The 18703-nt window shown below is 46.7% G+C and overlaps 1 protein-coding gene across 6 annotated transcripts in view; it reads left to right on the plus strand.

The window, feature by feature from the left end:
• The window catches only part of MAST3 (microtubule associated serine/threonine kinase 3), a 1229968-nt gene that overhangs the window by 1039122 nt on the left and 172143 nt on the right, over nucleotides 1-18703 (plus strand). For all 6 annotated transcript variants that reach the window (XM_069649250.1, XM_069649247.1, XM_069649248.1 and 3 more), the window contains 4 exons: nucleotides 6998-7133; nucleotides 14140-14210; nucleotides 16226-16311; nucleotides 18181-18389. In XM_069649250.1, coding sequence (XP_069505351.1) covers nucleotides 6998-7133; nucleotides 14140-14210; nucleotides 16226-16311; nucleotides 18181-18389 — 502 coding nt within the window. The remainder of the gene's footprint in view (nucleotides 1-6997; nucleotides 7134-14139; nucleotides 14211-16225; nucleotides 16312-18180; nucleotides 18390-18703) is intronic.

Here is an 18703-nt window from a genome sequence, read left to right on the forward strand (position 1 = left end):
CCACCACGAGGAAAAGGGCAGGGGTTCCTCTGTCCACCAGTGAAGCACCACCTGATAAAGAGGGGGAAAGCTCTATGCTCTCGATAGGAGGATTACAGCCTTGGCAGCATTCGCTACGCGTATTGCCAACAATACCACCCTGTTGGCTAGTTATGCTGATGCCCAATGGGGCCTGTTGCGCAAAGGCCTACAGGAAGTCCCTGAACCTCTTTGCACCCGTCTCTTGGCCACTGTTACAGAAGGGACTCAAGTGAACCAGAGCATCATTAAAAATACTTCAGATGCTTCGGAAATGGCTGGCCGTTCCTTAGTCCAGGGCGTACACCTTAAAAGGCATGCATGGCTTAGGAACTCGGCGTTCAAGCCAGAGACACAGGCTTCCCTCATTAACAAACCCCTGGAGGACTCCAACTTGTTTGGAAAGGCGGTTGACGGCGCACTGGAAACTGCGAAAAAGGAGCATGAGACCTTAAAAAAACCTGGACCAAATCACGAGACCCCCCCCACCAATAAGCGTGTATATGGCAATAGGTCTTTTTTTTTTTGTGGCCAACGACAACCTCAGCAACAGTATACCTCAGCCAGCAACTGGTCCTCCCCTCAAGGAACCAGCGGTTACAACACGCCGTTTTGGCAAAGGAAGGGGTCGGGGCACTGCTCCTAGATGCTCCCCGGCCACTGTCACTAAATGACCCGAAAATCCAGGTCCACTCCCATGCATCCCCGGTCGGGGGCAGGTTAACATCTTTTTTCCAGGCATGGGAGGGGATTACCACAGACCGTTTGGTACTGTCCACTATAGCCCACGGTTACTGTACAGAGTCCAGCCGGTCCCCGACATTCAAACCTCCAAAGGGAAGATATCTCACATCAGAACACCACCTTCAGGAAGTGGAATCGCTGCTGCAAAAAGGAGCCATAGAGGTCTTGCCTCTGTCAAAGGTAAAGGAGGGTATTTATTCAGTGTACTTCCTTGTACCCAAAAAGGATCTAACCATGCGCCCTGTATTAGATCTGCGCCCAGCGAACAAATTTGTAAAACCCCAAAAATTTCATATGGTGACTTTGCAGGAGGTAATCCCCCTGCTCACACAGGAGGATTACATGGCAACACTGGACATGAAAGATGCAGGCTTTCATATTTCAATGTTGCCAGCGCATAGGAAATACCTCAGGTTCATGATAGAAGGCAAACACTATCAGTTCAAAGTGATACCCTTTGGCATAGCCTCAGCACCAAGGGTATTCACGAAGGTACTGGCAGTGGCACATCTGCGCAGGTTGTCCATTCCAGTTTATCCTTACCTCGACGACTGGCTCATAACGGGATTTTTACGAAACATGCCTCTCAAATACCCAAAAGACTATAGACCTCCTGTTCCACCTGGGCTTCTCCATCAACGAGAAGAGGTCCAGTCTAGACCCCAGCTAAATCGAACAATTCCTAGAGGCTCTAATTCGAACAAGGGACGGCCTCATCTTCCCCTCCAACGAGAGGGTGCAAAACATGCTGTTTCAGATCTCTCAATAGGTAGCCGGTCGAGAGGTGACGGTACGCAAAGCCATGCGGTTGCTAGGAATGATGGCGTCATGTATTTACTTGGTTCCTCACGTGCACCATGCGCCCAATGCAGGAGTGACTCAAACAGCCAGTGGTGTCAGGCCAGCGGACAATGGGACGATCTAGTAGTTGTCTCGCAAGCCCTGGTTCTCTCGCTGCGGTGATGGTCGAGGGAGAACCTCGTGAAGGGGAAGTCCTTCATCCCCCCCGCAGTGGAAGCCACTCTAACCACAGACGCCTCTCTCACAGGATGGGGGGCTCACCTGTCCCATCAGACTGCGCACAGAGTTTGGACTTCAAGTGTGGCGTCCAACCATATAAACCTACTGGAATTGTTGGCGTTCTTCAAAGCACTAAAGGCCTTTCAGAAACATCTGCAAGGAAAGACGGTGCCGATCCTCACGGACAGCTCCACGGCCATGTACTACCTGAACAAGCAGGGGGGGCACTCGCTCTCCAGGACTGTCCAAGCAGTCCCAGAACATCTTAAAGTGGGCTCTCAAACACATGTTCTTGTTCGCACATGTACCAGGGGAACTCAATCTTCTGGCAGATGGACTCATCAGAGACTTCCCTCTACCCGCAGAGTATGCATGGCGCATACACGGAGACATCGTCTCCAACGTTTTCGCAGAATGGGGCTTCCCAGAGATAGACTTGTTCGCAACTCTGGAGAACGCCCAATGCCAAGATCACGCCTCCAGGTACCCCCAGAACCGCTCCAAGGGAAACGGACTCTGGATAACATGGTCAGGGAAATTTGTCTATGCTTCAAAGACTCCCCTTCTCAACAAGATAGTGCACAATATGCACCAGGAACCAGTTACAATGATACTGGTCGCCCCCATGTGGGCCCGCCAACCCTGGTTCGCTCATCTGATGGGGATGTCACTATCTCCTCTGGTGAAACTACCATGCCCGTACAACATGTTGTCGCAGGACAGGGCCTGACACTGCACCCATGTCGACAGAACCTGAACTTGGCAGCCTGGCTCCTGAGGTCATAGAATTTGGTCATTTACAGCTCCCTCAGAGATGCATGGACATTCTTGGAGAGGCACGAAACCGAACACTTGTTACTGCTACTCCAGTAAGTGGAAACGGTTTGTCATCTGGTGTAACTCGAAGAGCATCAACCCTGTTAACTGCTCTCCCACTCATATTGTCTTATACGTGACTCACTTACTGGACTCGGGTCTAGTCTTTAATTCCATTAAAGTTCACATAGCCACACTCTCCGCCTACACTACATCACAACATAAGGTGTCATGGTGGAAAGTTCCAGTTACTAAAGCCTTTATGGAGAGAGTGAAAAGGATTCACCCTCCTATATCTAACACAGCTCCCGGATGGGACCTGAACGTCGTGTTAACCATGCTAATGGCCCCCCCAACCCCCTTTCGAGCCCATGCATAGGGCAAGCCTTAAAGATCTCACTCTTAAGACTGCTTTCTTAATAACTATCACCTCCATCAGGAGAGTGAGTGAACTACAAGCGCTCTCTATCTTAGACCCCTTTGTAACAGTTCACAAAGATAAGGTGGTTCTACGCACACACCCGAGGTTTGCACCGAACTTCATTTCAAAGTTTCATGTCAACCAATCTATAGAACTACCAGTGTTCTTTCAAAATCCTTCAAACTTGGGAGAGAAGAGCCTGCACACACTTGATGTGCGCAGGGCGGTCATGTTTTATATGGAAAGAACTCGTCCACTAAGAAAGACTAATCAGTTCTTTGTCTCAGTGGCGGCAGGAAGAGAAGGAGATGCAGTTTCCAAATCCACTATCTCTAGATGGATTGTCCAGTGCATCACTCTGTTTCTCTCTTGCTAAGAGAGAACTGCCCTTCAAGCCAAGAGCACACTCTACTCAGGGCACTAGGGCATACAGAGCTTTCATTGCAGATGTTCCCCTTGAGTCCATTTGCAAAGCGGCAACCTGGAGTTCTGTACACACCTTTACAAAACACTATTGTCTAGATGCTCATTCTAGATCTGATTCTCAAGTGGGACAAGCAGTAGTAAGACACCTTTTCTCTACTGTTCCTTCTTACAGCCCACCTCCAACTCCGGGGTACTGCTCGCTAGTCTGTGCACAGCATGTGATTCTAAGCAGCTTAACAAACATCAGAAGACCTGCATTACTTACCGTAAAAGCCTTTGTGATGGTTGTATCTGCTTAAATTCACATGCGCCCACCCTTCCTCCCCACTTGGATGGAAGGAACATAGACGTCTTATTACTTTCTCTCTTTTCTGTGCTCACCCATGTTAGTCATAGGCTCCCTCATGGCAGAAAAAAATACAATCAGAGGGACCTCGACACGTGGGGGATTTTGGGTACACTACACGTCACTATAGGGCTAGTGTTACAGACACGCCTATGTCGACGTCCCCTTTCGAAAAACAAGATGCAATACTCTGCATTGACCACTGGATGTCGGACTATATGCACAGCATGTGAATCTAAGCAGATACAACCATCAGAAATGCTTTTTACGGTAAGTCATGCATGTCATCCACTGGGAACCAATGGAGAGATTTCAGAGCTGTAGAGAATGATCCCAGGGCTTGTGGCCAAGGACAAGTCTTGCAGTCCTGTTCCGGATTAGTTGCAGAGGGTGGAGAGTAGAGGCAGGTAGATTTAGAAAGAGGCTGTAACAATAGTCCAACCTAGAGAGAGCCAGAGCTTGGGAGACCATGAGCTTCTGGGGGAAGTAGAGGAAAGGAAGAGTACCTCTGAGGAGGTGCAGTGGGAAGTTTGACTTTTTAGAGACCTCAGAGATGTGGGCGGAGAAGGAAAGTGTGGAGTCAAAGATGACCCTGAGGTTCTTAGCCTCACAGGTGGGGGTAAGAGGAGGGCCAAGGGAGGCCGGCCAGTGAGTGAGGGGAAAGGATGGTGAAGGAGTGTCGATGAGAAGGATCCCCGTCTTGCTTGCTTTCAGACAAAGATCATTGGCAGCACACCAATCTTGAATGGCAGTTAGGCAATCGGAGATGAGAGAGGGAGAGGAGGTGGCCGAGGGCAGTCTGAAAATGAGCTGCAGTGGGCGAGAGTTGCCAGGTATTGGTTGAAAAGCCAGGGCGAGAGGTTGGACCCCTGGGGAACACCACAGGTAGAGAGGAAGATAGATGATGGAAGGACCCGAGTTGGACCTGGGAAGGTCGATCAGAGAGAAAAGAGGTCAGCCAGGCCAGAGCCTGTTGAGTGATACCCAGGTTATCACGGAGACGGTTGAGCAGGATGGTATGGTTGGCCGTGTTGAAGGCAGAGGAGAGATTGAGGAGGATGAGGACAGAGGGAAAGGAATGTTGGAGTCAAGGTTTGAGAGCAGATCTTCACGGATGTTCAGGAGAGCAGTGAAGTAGTGGAAGTGGTCTACGGGTGTACATCAAAAGCATTGCTTTAAGTGAACACACACTGTGATTTGGAGACAAACATATTGATCCTAGCAACATAAGGCCATCATTGAACAACATGTCACTGCTGCTTAAATCCTGACATTGTATAGCATAACCTAACAGCGTAGCATACCAAACCTGAAGAGCATAGCATTCAAAACAGACGCACATAGCTGAGATAACATAGTGCAGCCACATAGCAAATACATGCAACAGAATTTCAAATTGCTTGTTTTCGTGGCTTGCTGAAAATTAGCACATTTTGCTACTTTTTACCACTTTTTGTGTTTAAATTTCCCTTAATGAGGTGATCAAAAGATTCAGTTCTGTTCGGCAGCTGCGTCTACATGCAATTCAAAAAGGCTGGAGTTCGCAGACAATTGTGGGTCGGCAACACTGAAATACTCAACAGACTGGCCTTCGGTGGTGAGCTGGCACTGCTAACTCAACACTGCATCTAGGTACTGCAGCTCCATCCTCTTAGAGCTCGAAGCTGGTGACCTGGCGGTGTGGTTTATTTGGGGACACTAGAAAAGTGTGTGGTCGCAGATGCCGAGAGTACCAAGCTTTGGTGTCGAGAAAAATGCAGAGGTGGTTGGACATCAATGTTGGAGGAATCTGGAGGTTCTTGTGGAATGGCTTGGATGGTGTCAAATGTGCACAAACTGGCATCTATGCGGTTCAGCTACACAGGGAGAGCCAGGGGTCACTTCATTGGTTCGTGGTTGCTATGAGTCCCAATTCAGAGGATCCAGGACAAGAAGTCCTTATGCACTCCCACCTCAAGGGAACTTCGCTTGCCACCTACACATGATCCTTTACCTACACTGAACAGGAGCCTGGTTTCTGTGAAGCCAATGTAGAAGCCTGATTTTATTTGGATTTTTGTTCAGCGTTGACCGTACCCATACAGTCTCAGAGCCAAGGTTCAAAAGGTGGGAGGTGAAACACAAGCTACACAAATCTTCTAGGACAGGATAGGAAGACTGGGATAAACGCTTGAAGTCCGAGGACCCATCGTCCCCTTTTGCCATGTGTACACCTCACTTATTGCATGTTCATTCTTCTCTATGCTCAACATCCTTCCCTATATTGGGAGTTTTGCCATTAATTTGTTTTATTATGTTCCTTTTTCTTGTAATTGAGGATTGCTATACTTTTTTTTTTTCTGTAAAATAATTCTGCTACAAATCAATTTATAAAGTGATCTACATAATTGGTAAATGGTATGCTAGAAACCCCTTGTGACAAATAAATCACCCACCTGACAGATGTAACCTCCCCTCCCCCCAGTTGTTTGTCATATGAATTGTCAGAACTAGTCTCTGTACTCTCTCATTTATTAATTTTCGTCATTTATATAGCACCTTTCACCAGACTTTTGGTCCCAACGCACTGGTGGTTGAACACCCGTGGAGGGAACAAAGCCCAAAAGTATGGGAAATTGGGAGGTGCTATTATGCGTGTGTGCATATTGGCCATTAAAGTTATGAGAGGGTTGCCAAGACCCTGCTAGACACCCATGTCTGAATGGCATGTGGAAGGTGGTATACTAGAAGCTAAGCGAGGGGTCGGGGTGGTGGGGTGAGAGGATAGCTAGTAATGTGTGTAGCTACAGTTTGAATTTTTTGTCTTGTAAGGTAGCTGCATTCTTATGGTTGGGGGCGTTGTGCAAATGTTTTGAGTTGTATGTAAAAGCAGATGTATGTGGGAGTGTGAGGCTGTGCTTTGGCAAAATTCCATAGGTGCGAGAGGAATAAATGGGTTGGCTATACATTCAACATTGCTTACCCCCTGGATTCCAACTAGGTCCCACCCTCTTTGTGGATCTTATAGTGATATGTAGCCTATCACCAGGTCCTTCATCTCCAGTAACTACTGAGACATGGGGAGCACCTACACATCAGATACTTTCTTAAATTTCGAGCTATACGAAATACCTGTATATTTGAATTTTCTATTTAATAAAATAGTCATCCAACTCAAAATCACTGTAAGGAAAGCAATGTTCTGATCTAAGATTTTTCATTTACAGGAGTTTGACCCAGAAGAGTTCTTTCACCTTCTGGAGGCAGCAGAGGGCCAGGCCAAGGTCGGCCACGGGATAAAAACAGACAGCATCCCGCGGTACATCATCAGCCAGTTGGGGCTCAACAAAGATCCTTTGGAAGGTGAAGATTCCTTGTGGGTTGGGGGTGGCCAGTGACCAACATTAATGTAATAATGGTGAATTTGTTTTAACCGTTCCTCCTCTCCGCTCCTCTTACTCAGGGGATGAGAGGGGCACTGGCATAGAGCTTGGCAACCAGGTCTCTCCCAGTTGTCCCCAGGCTCACATAGTGGTAGATGGGGTCTAAGCAGTCGGGGGCAACTCTTAAGAGAGGCATGGCTAAGATCCACACACAGATTTTGTAAAAATATTACTCAGTGTCATCTTTGAATGTTTATAATGTACAGATTTCAGTTAAGCAAACATTTGACAACAGTGCAATTAGTGTTTTGCGGTTGTGGCCCTACCGTGCAGTCACTGGCGATGTTCCAAGCCCTGTGAGTAGTCTGGATACCCAAATCGAATGGTTTGCATCACAAGAAATCCTTCAAATATATATTCGCTCAACCAGGAGTTAGTCTCTTGTGGGGTAGATGGGAGAGACACACCGGCTTCCGATTGGCTAGTGGAATACAGCCCTGTTGCTGTGGTACCCCCAATGCTAAAAATCGGGCTCCATCAGGAGGCCAATATTCACAGTGGGTAATGTCCCATGGTACGCAAATATTGGCTGCTCCAACTATGGAAGTTGGAAAAGTCAGTACTCAGCAATGTCATTGCGTGTCTGCGGTTCTTCATCAGTGTTTCCTGTGGTGACGACTTTGTGCTGTTGGCAAGCAGGAGGATAGACGACCCGCTAGCGAAGATGCTGAATTAGAAGAAAGGTGATCTGTGGAAGCTACAATACAGTGCATGTGTCTTTACAGCCAATATGGTTCTTTTATTGTGAAGATCATGTCGGGTGGGGGTGGGGTTTTACTGTGGTTTCTTTTCAGGGAAGAATTGAACACCTCAACTTTCTTGAATGTTCTTTGGTTCGAGAATGATGGTTCTTGGGCTACGTCGATTAAGGCTGATGTAGGTCTTATTTAGGTCCTCCCTCTTCATGTCTGATCTGACCAGGCACGAGCAACAAGGAGTTTTCTTGTAGAATAGGATGTTTCAAGCTTTCAACCAAGCTGTGCGTGCCCGGTTAGTGGGAGGGAACAGCAGTCCGCCACTTCCCTGTGGACTCCCTAGAAATGTGATGTCCACAAAAACTAACAGTTTCTTTGAAACATTGTGGCAAAGCCCTGCTGCTATGCCTTGCCAGTAGCAGTGTTCTTCGAGTCTATCTTGTCTTCTCATACTGCAGGACTTAGACTAAGGTTAGACAAAGTGAGGGCACAGCCTCCCAGGTTAAATGGGCACATTGGGACTCAATGCAAATTCTGCCTTCAATCAGAAGGCTGCCTCTCTGAAACTTCAGGAGAACCATCTCTGGTTCCGGAAGCACCGCAAGACCTTCCACTTTGCTTCTGCATTCTCTTTTCCTCTCCCCTGTGAACTCCTGGCTGAAATCGAAACTGCCCTTTTCACCTGGCTACCCTCTGATCTCGGGCCACGGTCCCCACCCCCGCCAGTTGCACACCTGCGCTTCCTCATTGGCAACCCTTGCAACCGGGGGCTGTTTCTGTATCCCTACAGTCCCCTACCAGCACTTTTCACTTGATGTCTGCACTTACTCTTGCACTTGCCACCAGCTGGCGGTACCTTTATTTATTTTTACTATTGATCCTATGTACTGCACTTTTTTTCCTCTTTCCCCTTCGCACATTTCCCTTCACCCCTCCCCTGCACTTGTGGGGAATCAATGTCACCTGGCCTAGTAAGATCGTTTTTTGTCTTCCCTCTGTCCCCCCTCCCTTGCCTCGTCGCACCTTGAAACACTTGTGTATAGGTGCGTTATAAATTCCATTTTATCCTTTCAAACTCTTGGCAGCCACTCAATCACTGGTGATCGCTGCATTGAACCTTTCTCTGACTCCTTCCAGGACCTAAACTCGTGAATCTAACATTACTTTTGTAATACACCAAGACTGGTATTTGGGTCAACTGCCCTCCCTCTTTTGTTGCAGCCAGAAGCCATGACCATACTTGTCTTCATTTGCTTCCTTCCACAAAAAGAGATTTTTTTTTAGCTGATTTACTTCTACTGCATTTCTAAGAGTGAGGGTGCAGTCTGTCCTCCCTCTGGACACAGCAAGCAGTATCTCAAAAGGCAATTTCTTTGCCACCAACCACTGAGGACATAACTGAGGTTATTTCGCACCCAACCCCTGTGACAACGAGAGTCGCTTAAGGCCACATCTGAATACATTTCTGGATGGATATGTACTTTTACAGGAAAAACGTTAGGAAACCAATTGGGGGAAGAGTGGAGCAAAGTTTAGGGGCGTTCGCCAGAGATAAAGTTTAGAATTTGCTTCCTTCGTATATTTGGCGCTTTGATTGGCCTGACATTTTTCAGCATTACCTGTGATCTTTTTGGTTCCATGCAGACAAAAAGATGAATGTTCGATCACTCTCCCCTCTTTCTTCCGTTTCTGCCAGCTCTGTTCATTTTCTCTACCCTCTCCCTTCATCTTCTCGCCTTCCTCATCTCTTCTACTAGTCCATCCATTCCCTCTTCTTCGTCACACCCGTCTCCCCCGATCTCACCTCATCTTTCGCTGCCACCAGTTTACTTATCCAGCGCACCAAGTCAGGAAAAGACATCAAACGAGGAACCTATGTCTCTTCACAGTACCACTCCCGTCCAGAGCAAGGCCTAAGGGAATTGTTGCAACTCCAACCCTAGTTACACTTGGGAGTAATTTGTGGTTCAGAAGATATGGTGGTCCCTTTTTTTTGTTTTTCTCTTCACCTAGAAATTATTCCTTCCTTTCCCTCGTTGTCTATTATTCACCCAAGTTGCTAACTAGCCCTATGTCATCAAGATTACTGGTCTCCAGTTTACTGGGGGTTAGAGATTGTGCTTTGATTAGTGGGTCAAATGCATACAACTGCAATAGATTATTCAATGCTAAAAGTGCTGGCATGAAAAGCCTTCTCATGTGCCTAAACTCAACCAAAGTTTTATTCTTCTCCAGAGCACCCACCCACGCAGCCTAAGGTCAGACATTGACCTCTGACTGTCCATGCCAGATAGTTGAGGGCCATAGCCTTCCAATAAGAAATTAAGTGTAACTAGAGAAATAAAAGGGATGTGTATCTAGCAGCGGCATGGCTTACCCCAACCCCTCCATATTGGTTTACCTCTGAGATCTGCAGATATATTCGATAAGTGGGTTGGAGATACAGCAGTGCGAGCTCATGATAAAGCACTTGTTTTTCCTTTAATGGTGCCCTTCTCTGTCCGGCGGACTCGTGTGCTGCCCTCCTTGACTCCTTTATGACCTACCTTCAATCCTTGTCAAGCCCTGAAATGTCTTCCAACCTCACACACTGTTCACTCTGTCCTCCTTGCAGCACTTCTGGAAAGTCTTAGGGTGGTGTAAAACTTTACAATTAATCTATGTAAGATTACATAAATAAGTCTTCCTAACAGGCTCTGTGATATTAGCAAGATAAGTGCCATTCTCAAGCTACCACCTGTTTTAGCATCCACCATATTCAAGATAATGTGGTTTCTGAGGCTTTTGAATCTGCTTAGATTCACATATTTTACATAGGCCGCCATATAATGGTTGGTTCAGAGAAGAATTCCATTTGAGTTTTTTTGTTTTTATCGGCAAGCGGTTTGTTAGGCAAGATTGTATGCAGTACCCTTTGGGTGCACTGCAGCAACCCTGGCCTCCTAGCAATAGGAACCCAACCTTCGGTATAAGTCTGTACTACACAGTTTGGTAGTGTGGTCGAGTAGCCAGGCCTATCTCAAGAGGGTCAATGTGAGCTGTAGGGGGCTTTGCAGAGAGATTCACAGTGACAAGTATTCAATTAAACTCTTATACACAAGGTTTCTTGATTAAACAATTTAACAGTCAGTGTGAATAAGCCTTCTTCAGAAGGGAGTTATATAAAGCAACACACACACACTTCAAAAATACACACTCTTAGTTTTCTAAATTGGCAAATACCCATTTGGGATGGCTCACACACTACCCACACCCTCGGGTGACTTCAATAGCTAGGGTGTTGTTGACATTAATATATCACTGTCGCATTTGGAATATACTTGAGGAGTGCCAACGAAAAGAGGTTTCAGAATAAGACCAGTGTTCACACAATTATTCTTAACCAGGTAAGTACTTTAAATAAAACAAAAAAAAACAATGCAAAGTCAGTTAAACCTTTCCTAGAAGGAAGGCAAAACACATGAGCAGAGGAGAGAAGAGTCATTCAGAGAGCCAGGCCAGCCAATGTTAAGTTAGTAAAAGCCAAGGTGAACTGAATCACTTCTTGCAGGTAAGTAAAATACTTGCACAATGTTTTAGAAATCTTTGTAGCAAAAGTAGAATCAACTGTAGGGTCACATGCTGTTAGGCCTGTGAGTAGTAGAAGATGCAAGCCACTCTAGACAAGTCTCAACTGAGATCAAGCAAGGTGGCACAAGAGGTAAGTTCTCTTAGGCTGTACAGTACCTTTAGGTTGAAGAAAAGTGCAGCAGATGCTTTGTTATGCAGCTTTGCAGATCCTGGTGCACTGCAGTGGGACGGTCACCGACCGCAACCGGCAATCTTCAAACAAGTGGCACTTCGGTGTTTAAGCTCCTTGCGTCCACCGCAGATAGCAACACCGCGGTTTCTGGCTGTCGAGATGGGCTTTCCTTGCATCTGGGGTCCAGCACTCTGAGGTTGCTCAGGCTCGGTCAGTCCTGCTTCCTGGGTTTCCGGAGGATCTTCCTGGAGCTCTTGGACAGCTTAAAAGATCAGGTGTTCCTCTCCCTGGCTATTCGGTTCCAGCAGCAACTGCAGTGAAAATTCAACCAGCTTCTAGAGGATGACCAGGTGGCTTACTTTGGAGTTGATATGCCCCACAAACTCAAGGGCAGAAGTTGTCCTTGCGCGGCTTCTCTGTCGATACGAATTTGGAGCTTCAGCACAGCAGCAGGGCTTCACCGGGCAAACCAACAGTCCAGGAGTTGCAGCAGGCGTCTCTACCAAGTTCTTCAAATTCCTTTGTCCAGTGGTCAACTTTGCCTTCCAAGCCAAAAAGCCTCGCTTTTTTATGCAGTTTTTTACCATTCATTCCATCCTACCTGTCAATCACCCAGTAGGGGGGCTGTCCTTGCCGGACAGCCAGCCGGCCAATCACCTAAGAGTGCATTCCTGTCTCCTAGGCGATTAAGCGCAGGGAGTTTCGGGCAGCTCCTTCACTTCCTGCCCCCGCCAGACACCCTGGAGCCAGAGGCGGGCTTCACTCGTGAATCCGGCCAAAGACCATACGAACAAAGGGACCAAACCTGGTTTGGCGCGCAGAGTAAATCTCAAGAAGGAACTTTCCACAAAGAAATGGCGAAAAAGGACGACCAGGCCATTTTGACAAAAATGGCTCCCCTGGGCACTTTTACCGCGGGCTGCGTTTACAGTCATGGTAAAGCACACCAAGGTAGTTAAAAGTAAACCACTGCCACCAGCCATTCATAGAGGAAAGGGTAACTTAAAATTGTTACATGAGAAGCTAGAGAAAAGGGATACTAAGTAACCCCTCCAGCACCCTATTGTAAGATAATGTGTGCTGGGTCTAGAAAGTTATAAATATAAGTGCTCAATTTCACTTTACTGCCCTTGGAAACAGTAGTTTATCCAAGAGAAGGTATTTAAACCTTTGGGAAATCTGAAATACTTCCCTGTGCCACTGCACTGAAGGTGCTGTGTGACACAATGTAAAAGATGCCGCCTATGGAGTTTGTCAGACTCCACAACTAAAAGAAACAGTGTTCAAAAATCACATTAAAATACATGAGTGGGTAAAAAAGGGTCTCGCTCTCTCCAGGTTAAAGTTTTTTCCAGCAAAGTTGCTGGGGGTCCTTAAGGTAGAGAGGAATTAGCACATTTCTGAGAATTCTCCCTAACACGGATGTAGACAGATGTTAAAATGTCAACACATAAGTGCCATTTTTGTCCACCTCTTCAATACTAAAACTGCTGTAGTATCAACTTCGAGGAGACGGGCTGAAAAAGATAATTGACGCTCGATTGATGAGCCACTGACGAGGCATACTTTAGGGATAGTGGGGGAGGAGTCATCATCAGTGTACTGGGAACCAAAAGAGGCCCTGGAAAGAATGTTCAAAGTGGCCCCGTATTACACATTTTCAGCAAGCCCACCCTTGCCCTATGAGAATATTTGGGAATAAAATAAGTTACTGCATAAGAGGACCAGGGTTCAAAGGCCTACCGAGAAATCTCTAGAGTTCCCTTTCCCTATAGGCCATTCCACCCTTGATGGTCATCGCTAGTTTCCACTAGAATCTCTCTCAACCTCATCCACATCATGCTTCCAGCTGCGTGCAATCGTCAGGCCACCCATGGAGAACACTAAGTTTTGCCCCACCTGTAACATGAAACTCCCTTTGAAGGGGACACACTGGGCGTGTAACCATTGCCTTCCAAGAGAACATGCCAAAGACATACGTTACAAAGACCACAGTTCCTATAGCAATCCCTTCATATATATCTCAATTCCTTATTGCCATGGGTATAAGAGCAAAACATTGGGGTCTCTACTGCACTGATGTATACCTTTCCTGTGCACAATCCATAAGGGATTTCTGAAATACCACTGGTGGTATTCGGGGGGATGTGCTTCTCTTCTTGTACAGGGGCATTACTTTGGTTGCTTGTATTTTTCGGAATATTTATGCTCCTCCGACGTTGCCCTACCTATATTGAGGTCCCAGGTGCGTTCCATAATGCCAGTGGGTAACTCTGGACTGGTCTTCGCCCTACACGAAAGTGCACTAGGTACATCGTTTGGGACGGGGCGAAGTCGGGCATGTGTCGGGCTTACTCTGTAGCTGATGGAGATGTCTTTCAAAAGAAACGTCGCTTTCTTTGTCCTCTTTTGCCTACGTGACACTGAAGGCGATGTTCTTGCTCTTTTGGGCTTCCAGATAACCAGCGCCTCTGTTCTCTTCTTTCCAGAGATGGTTCAGTTTGATGACTTCTATGACAGTGAAACCTCGTTTCCCCCAGAACAGGAGGATCCTCCAGAGGTGAGAAACGCCATAAACGTCCTCTCTTATTTGTCATGCATTCCTCCAGCGCATTGCCTGCTTCAGTGTAAATCCCGCCTGTGTGTCGTATTGGGGTCCTCCACACGAACTCGGCAAAGTCACAAAGCTTTCAAGCCCGATGTTAGCAATGGTAATTCGGCACTATTTTCCAAGGTAGTTGTTGACCGGAAGTGGAGTTGGTGGATTTAAGGCAAAGCCATTGGTCCTGCAACTCCCTGGTTAATAACTCTATAGGTGTGCCTCCAACTTATATACTGTTAATATTTGCGAGTCTGATTTTTTAAAATGTATTTCAATAAAGAGTTGCAGTAAAACAAAAACGGTTTGAATCCCAGTTAGTGGTGGTGTTTGGAATGCATTTCGTGGTGGGGCGTTTGTTTATTTTGATGTTATCCAATAGTTCAAATATGCTGCTTATTGCTCTATGATAAAGCAAGATTCCTAAAACGTTAATTTGGTATAGCTCTGCAAGTTGAGCAGCTGTCGGCCAATGAATGAGCGTGCAGCATTTTGACCATGTACAGTTGTCCTATGCTATTGCTCTCGAAGGCATAGATGACTAAATCTGTCCCACCCCTTGGTAGCTAGCTGTACAGAGTTCTTTATAGTATGCACGTTAACTAACTGAGCTACTTTGCCAAAGAGGTCTGATTTCAGCTCGACCATATGCAGTCAAGACCAAACGAGAGTTCACCTTCATTTTTATAAAGCGCTGAATATTGGGGGTTGGCTTACTTCCAGTGCTCCTAATTTCGACTGGTAAAGGCACTAGGGTAAACCTACATAGCGATTTGCCTAAAATCAAATACATTGGTCTCCTGCTTTGCTTTCACCCTGTATGCCCCCCACATCCTTGATGGCCCCATACATGGGCATTCTCCGTGTTTAGGATGGAGACTGGCAATTTATTTGCCACACACCATTCTTCAAAGTGCCTATGCTGCAGATCTACCCGCTATGCACCCTGTAAAGATCTTGCAAGCCGGGGCCAGGGCATTCAGGTGTTCTGGTGACGCCTCCTATTTTACTCTAGAATTAGATCACATTGCGGTAAGAGCCAAGACTGGTCTAAGGTGTCTGCACCGTGTGTGCGATGGAGTCTTCCTAGCACAATTAAATCTGCTGTGTAACCGGGCGTGGCGATGGGCAGCTGCCATATTTCTGTGTCGATTTGGTTTCGAGATTTCAATTAATTTACTCCAGGTTCCTAATTTAAACTAGCATTTCTTCAGCACGTTATCGCAGTAGTAGAGTTTATCGGGAATGATGCTCTACCCCAGAATTAGTTTCGACTCCCAAAGCGTTTAATTTGTGCAAAGCCCCCTTTCCCTAGAATCTTGCTCCAGACTAGAGCACGTCATGTCCTGTCTGAACTCTGGGCAGGGCTTCCTGTCTTGTAACCTGGCTCATTCTGCCGGAGAATCTTCTCACTCCGGCAGTTGCTGGATAAAGGATATCTGATGATCGCCTCTCCATATGGCAGCCGGTGCAGATAAACCCGCATTGCGCCATCACTTAATTGTTTTCTTCAAGTAGGCCATGGTGTGGTGGCCGGTTCTCTGTCTCGCCATGTTATGTGCACGCACACCCTTGTGCAGAGAAACTGTGCAGTCTCAATAGATCGAGTCCCAGATTTCATAGTGTTGCTGTGTGTTGATGCTACTTTGAAGTTCACCACTCCTCACATCAGTGCTGGGTCCGGCACCCAATGGCATTTGGTGTTTGTGTGTTCTACAAAAATTAAAGATGCCAACTGGCCCCCAGGTCCTTATGCACTGTTTCACAATCCTAGCGTGGTACACAACTGGGATTTGCGTGCTGGGACATGTAGGCCTAAACTTCTTGTTTCGCTTCAGTTTTTTTAAGAGCCTGGGCCTGGGTGTACTTGCTTGAAAAGCATGGACTGAATAACAGAGACATCTGACCTGGTGACAGTTGGGATCAATGATGACATGGTGATGCCGTAGGAAAGTGACACTTCTTTCTGTTTTTAGAGTCGGGTTTTGTCAACAGTTTCCCGAAGGAAACCCTGTGAAGCAGATTTTGAAACCATCAAGCTGATCAGCAATGGGGCGTACGGGTAAGCATGTCATTTATCTGCAGGCCAGGTCTTAAATAAATGAGCAGTAAAAAGCAATGCTGTTAAGTGTTGAGTTACGTAGCTGGTGCCACTCTGCCCAACCGAGAGATGCCCAAAAATGTGTTTTTTACCCAAGCGCACTGGTGTGCATGGATAAGTGGAAGTCAAATCCGCCTCCCTGACTCATAAATGCTTAGACATGGCCGCCCCACAGTAGCTCACTACTAGATTCTTCACGCAATCTAACCGCCCCTCCAGAACAGCCACTGCCAACCTACTTTGAGTGCCTAGATTCAAACGCATGAAGACGGGTGGTAGTAACTTCACAGTCAAAGCCGCCCAAAATTGGAACTCCCTCCCGCCCTCTTTAAGGGAAGACATGCCTTACCCACGTTTCAGATCCAACCTCATCCAATGGGTTAAGGAGCTGGACATCTGACCCTTTACGACACTGTCACACTACTGCCCACTACTATTGTATATAATTGTTGCCTGATGTTGTTTGCCACCATTTGTTCATTTGTATGATCAATGCCAGCACTGTTTATTATTGTATTGTAACGCACAGCAATGTAACCTAAGCTGAGCAATCCTCTTTTGCTTTCTGCGCCCGAATACCCTTGGGTCTGGCGCGCATTATAAATAACCAAACAAGCATGCAAAGAAAAGTGGTGGCACAAACGGCTGGCAACTGAAATGTAGCCAACATGTCATTAAAAAAACAAATGCACGATTCTGTGTCTCGCCAACTTAATTTGTATGCATCCCATTGCAAACTGGTTTTCCGGGAATTCTCTTTCACTATAAATTGGAAGCCTGCAGCCACTTTTTAGAATAAACAGTACAAACATATGCAGGTCACTCTGCAGCAATTTGCGTCCACCAAAATGGGCCTACTTCACAAACCCTGCACCCCTTTAGTCACTGAAGGTTAGCTAAATTCTAACATTTGCAAACTGTGGGCGCCCCTCCACTGAGAATGAGCACAGCCAAAGGAAGGGTCCCACTCTGGAGAGGCTACAACCACCTTTTAGCTCAACACCATTTGCATCCCGGTGTGCTCCCACCGACCCACAAGGGCAAGGCGGAACAGAGATGTTAGGCGACGCTCCTCTGAGCAAGAGTACCATCACCAACCGCAGACACGTGCTTTGGCCCTTTTGGGCCTCCTCAGTGAAGCTACGCTGTGCCTCTCTAAGCACAGTGAGCAAGGTTACAAGTCTGGATTACCCATAGTAATTTAGGGGTAAACTAAACGTTTTCGAAATTTGCAAAACGTGGGAGCCTCTTTGCTGAGAACAAGGAGGCCAAATAACCTGCTGATTTAGATGGTTCCCACCCAGGGTGGTCTACAGCCACATTTTAGCTAATTATGCCTTCCACAGAGAGGACACACCCCTTTGCATAACAGACTGAGGGCAGTTGATCTATTGATCATTTACAAATAAAGAAGAAAACTACATGTGCTCTTGGTACATTATGTAGATTTGGAAATTAGACCACTGTACAATAACTTTGTAAATCTTTGTAACAGCCTTTTAAGAATAACATTTAAAATAGTAACTCAAATATTGTATATTCATCTTGCCATCCAACCTCTCTTCCTCCCATGTCTGGCTGCCTCCTTCTTGTGCTCCTTTTCTTGGTGCCCTTCAGTATTCATTGGTCTATTGTCCTCTCCCCCTCCCTCTCACCATCGCTTCCTCTTCCTGTCACTTCCATCCCACCTTCCTCTCCCTCTTACCCCATTAACCTCCTGCATCATCCTTCATCCCTTGCCATATTTCCCCAGGGTAGAAGGCTAAGGCGGGGAACAAAGCAGCCAGTAATGAGCCAGACTATAGCTTTGTGTTTTCCTCCCCGCTGCAGTGCTGTATACCTTGTCCGGCACAAGGAGACACGCCAGAGGTTTGCCATGAAGAAAATTAACAAGCAGAACCTAGTGCTGAGGAACCAGATCCAGCAGGTGTTTGTGGAGCGAGACATCTTGACCTTCGCAGAGAACCCTTTTGTGGTTAGCATGTTCTGCTCCTTCGAGACCCGGCGCCACCTCTGCATGGTCATGGAGTACGTGGAAGGTAAAGCTCAAAACCATGCCTAGTAATATGCAGTTTCTGTGTTTGCAATTGGGTAACTTTGCTCCGGGTTCTGGGGCTGCAGCGCTGTACACATCTCGATGCATTAAGCAAGGATTAGACCCGCATCCTTCGTTTTGTTCTGAGTCAATGCCAGTCCATGCAGTGAAGAGGTTGAAACCACATTATGTGAAACATAAAAGGTCTTGATTACAGAGCAGTGATGAATGCATTCATTACCTTCGGAGTAATGCTGTGGCATGTTCTTAGCACGAACAGTACAGCTCTCGGAGATGGTCAGAAAGCTGCCAGCGGCA

This window comes from Ambystoma mexicanum, chromosome 1p (assembly GCF_040938575.1).
Source record: "Ambystoma mexicanum isolate Mex_15411 chromosome 1p, UKY_AmexF1_1, whole genome shotgun sequence".
Classification (NCBI taxonomy): domain Eukaryota; kingdom Metazoa; phylum Chordata; class Amphibia; order Caudata; family Ambystomatidae; genus Ambystoma; species Ambystoma mexicanum.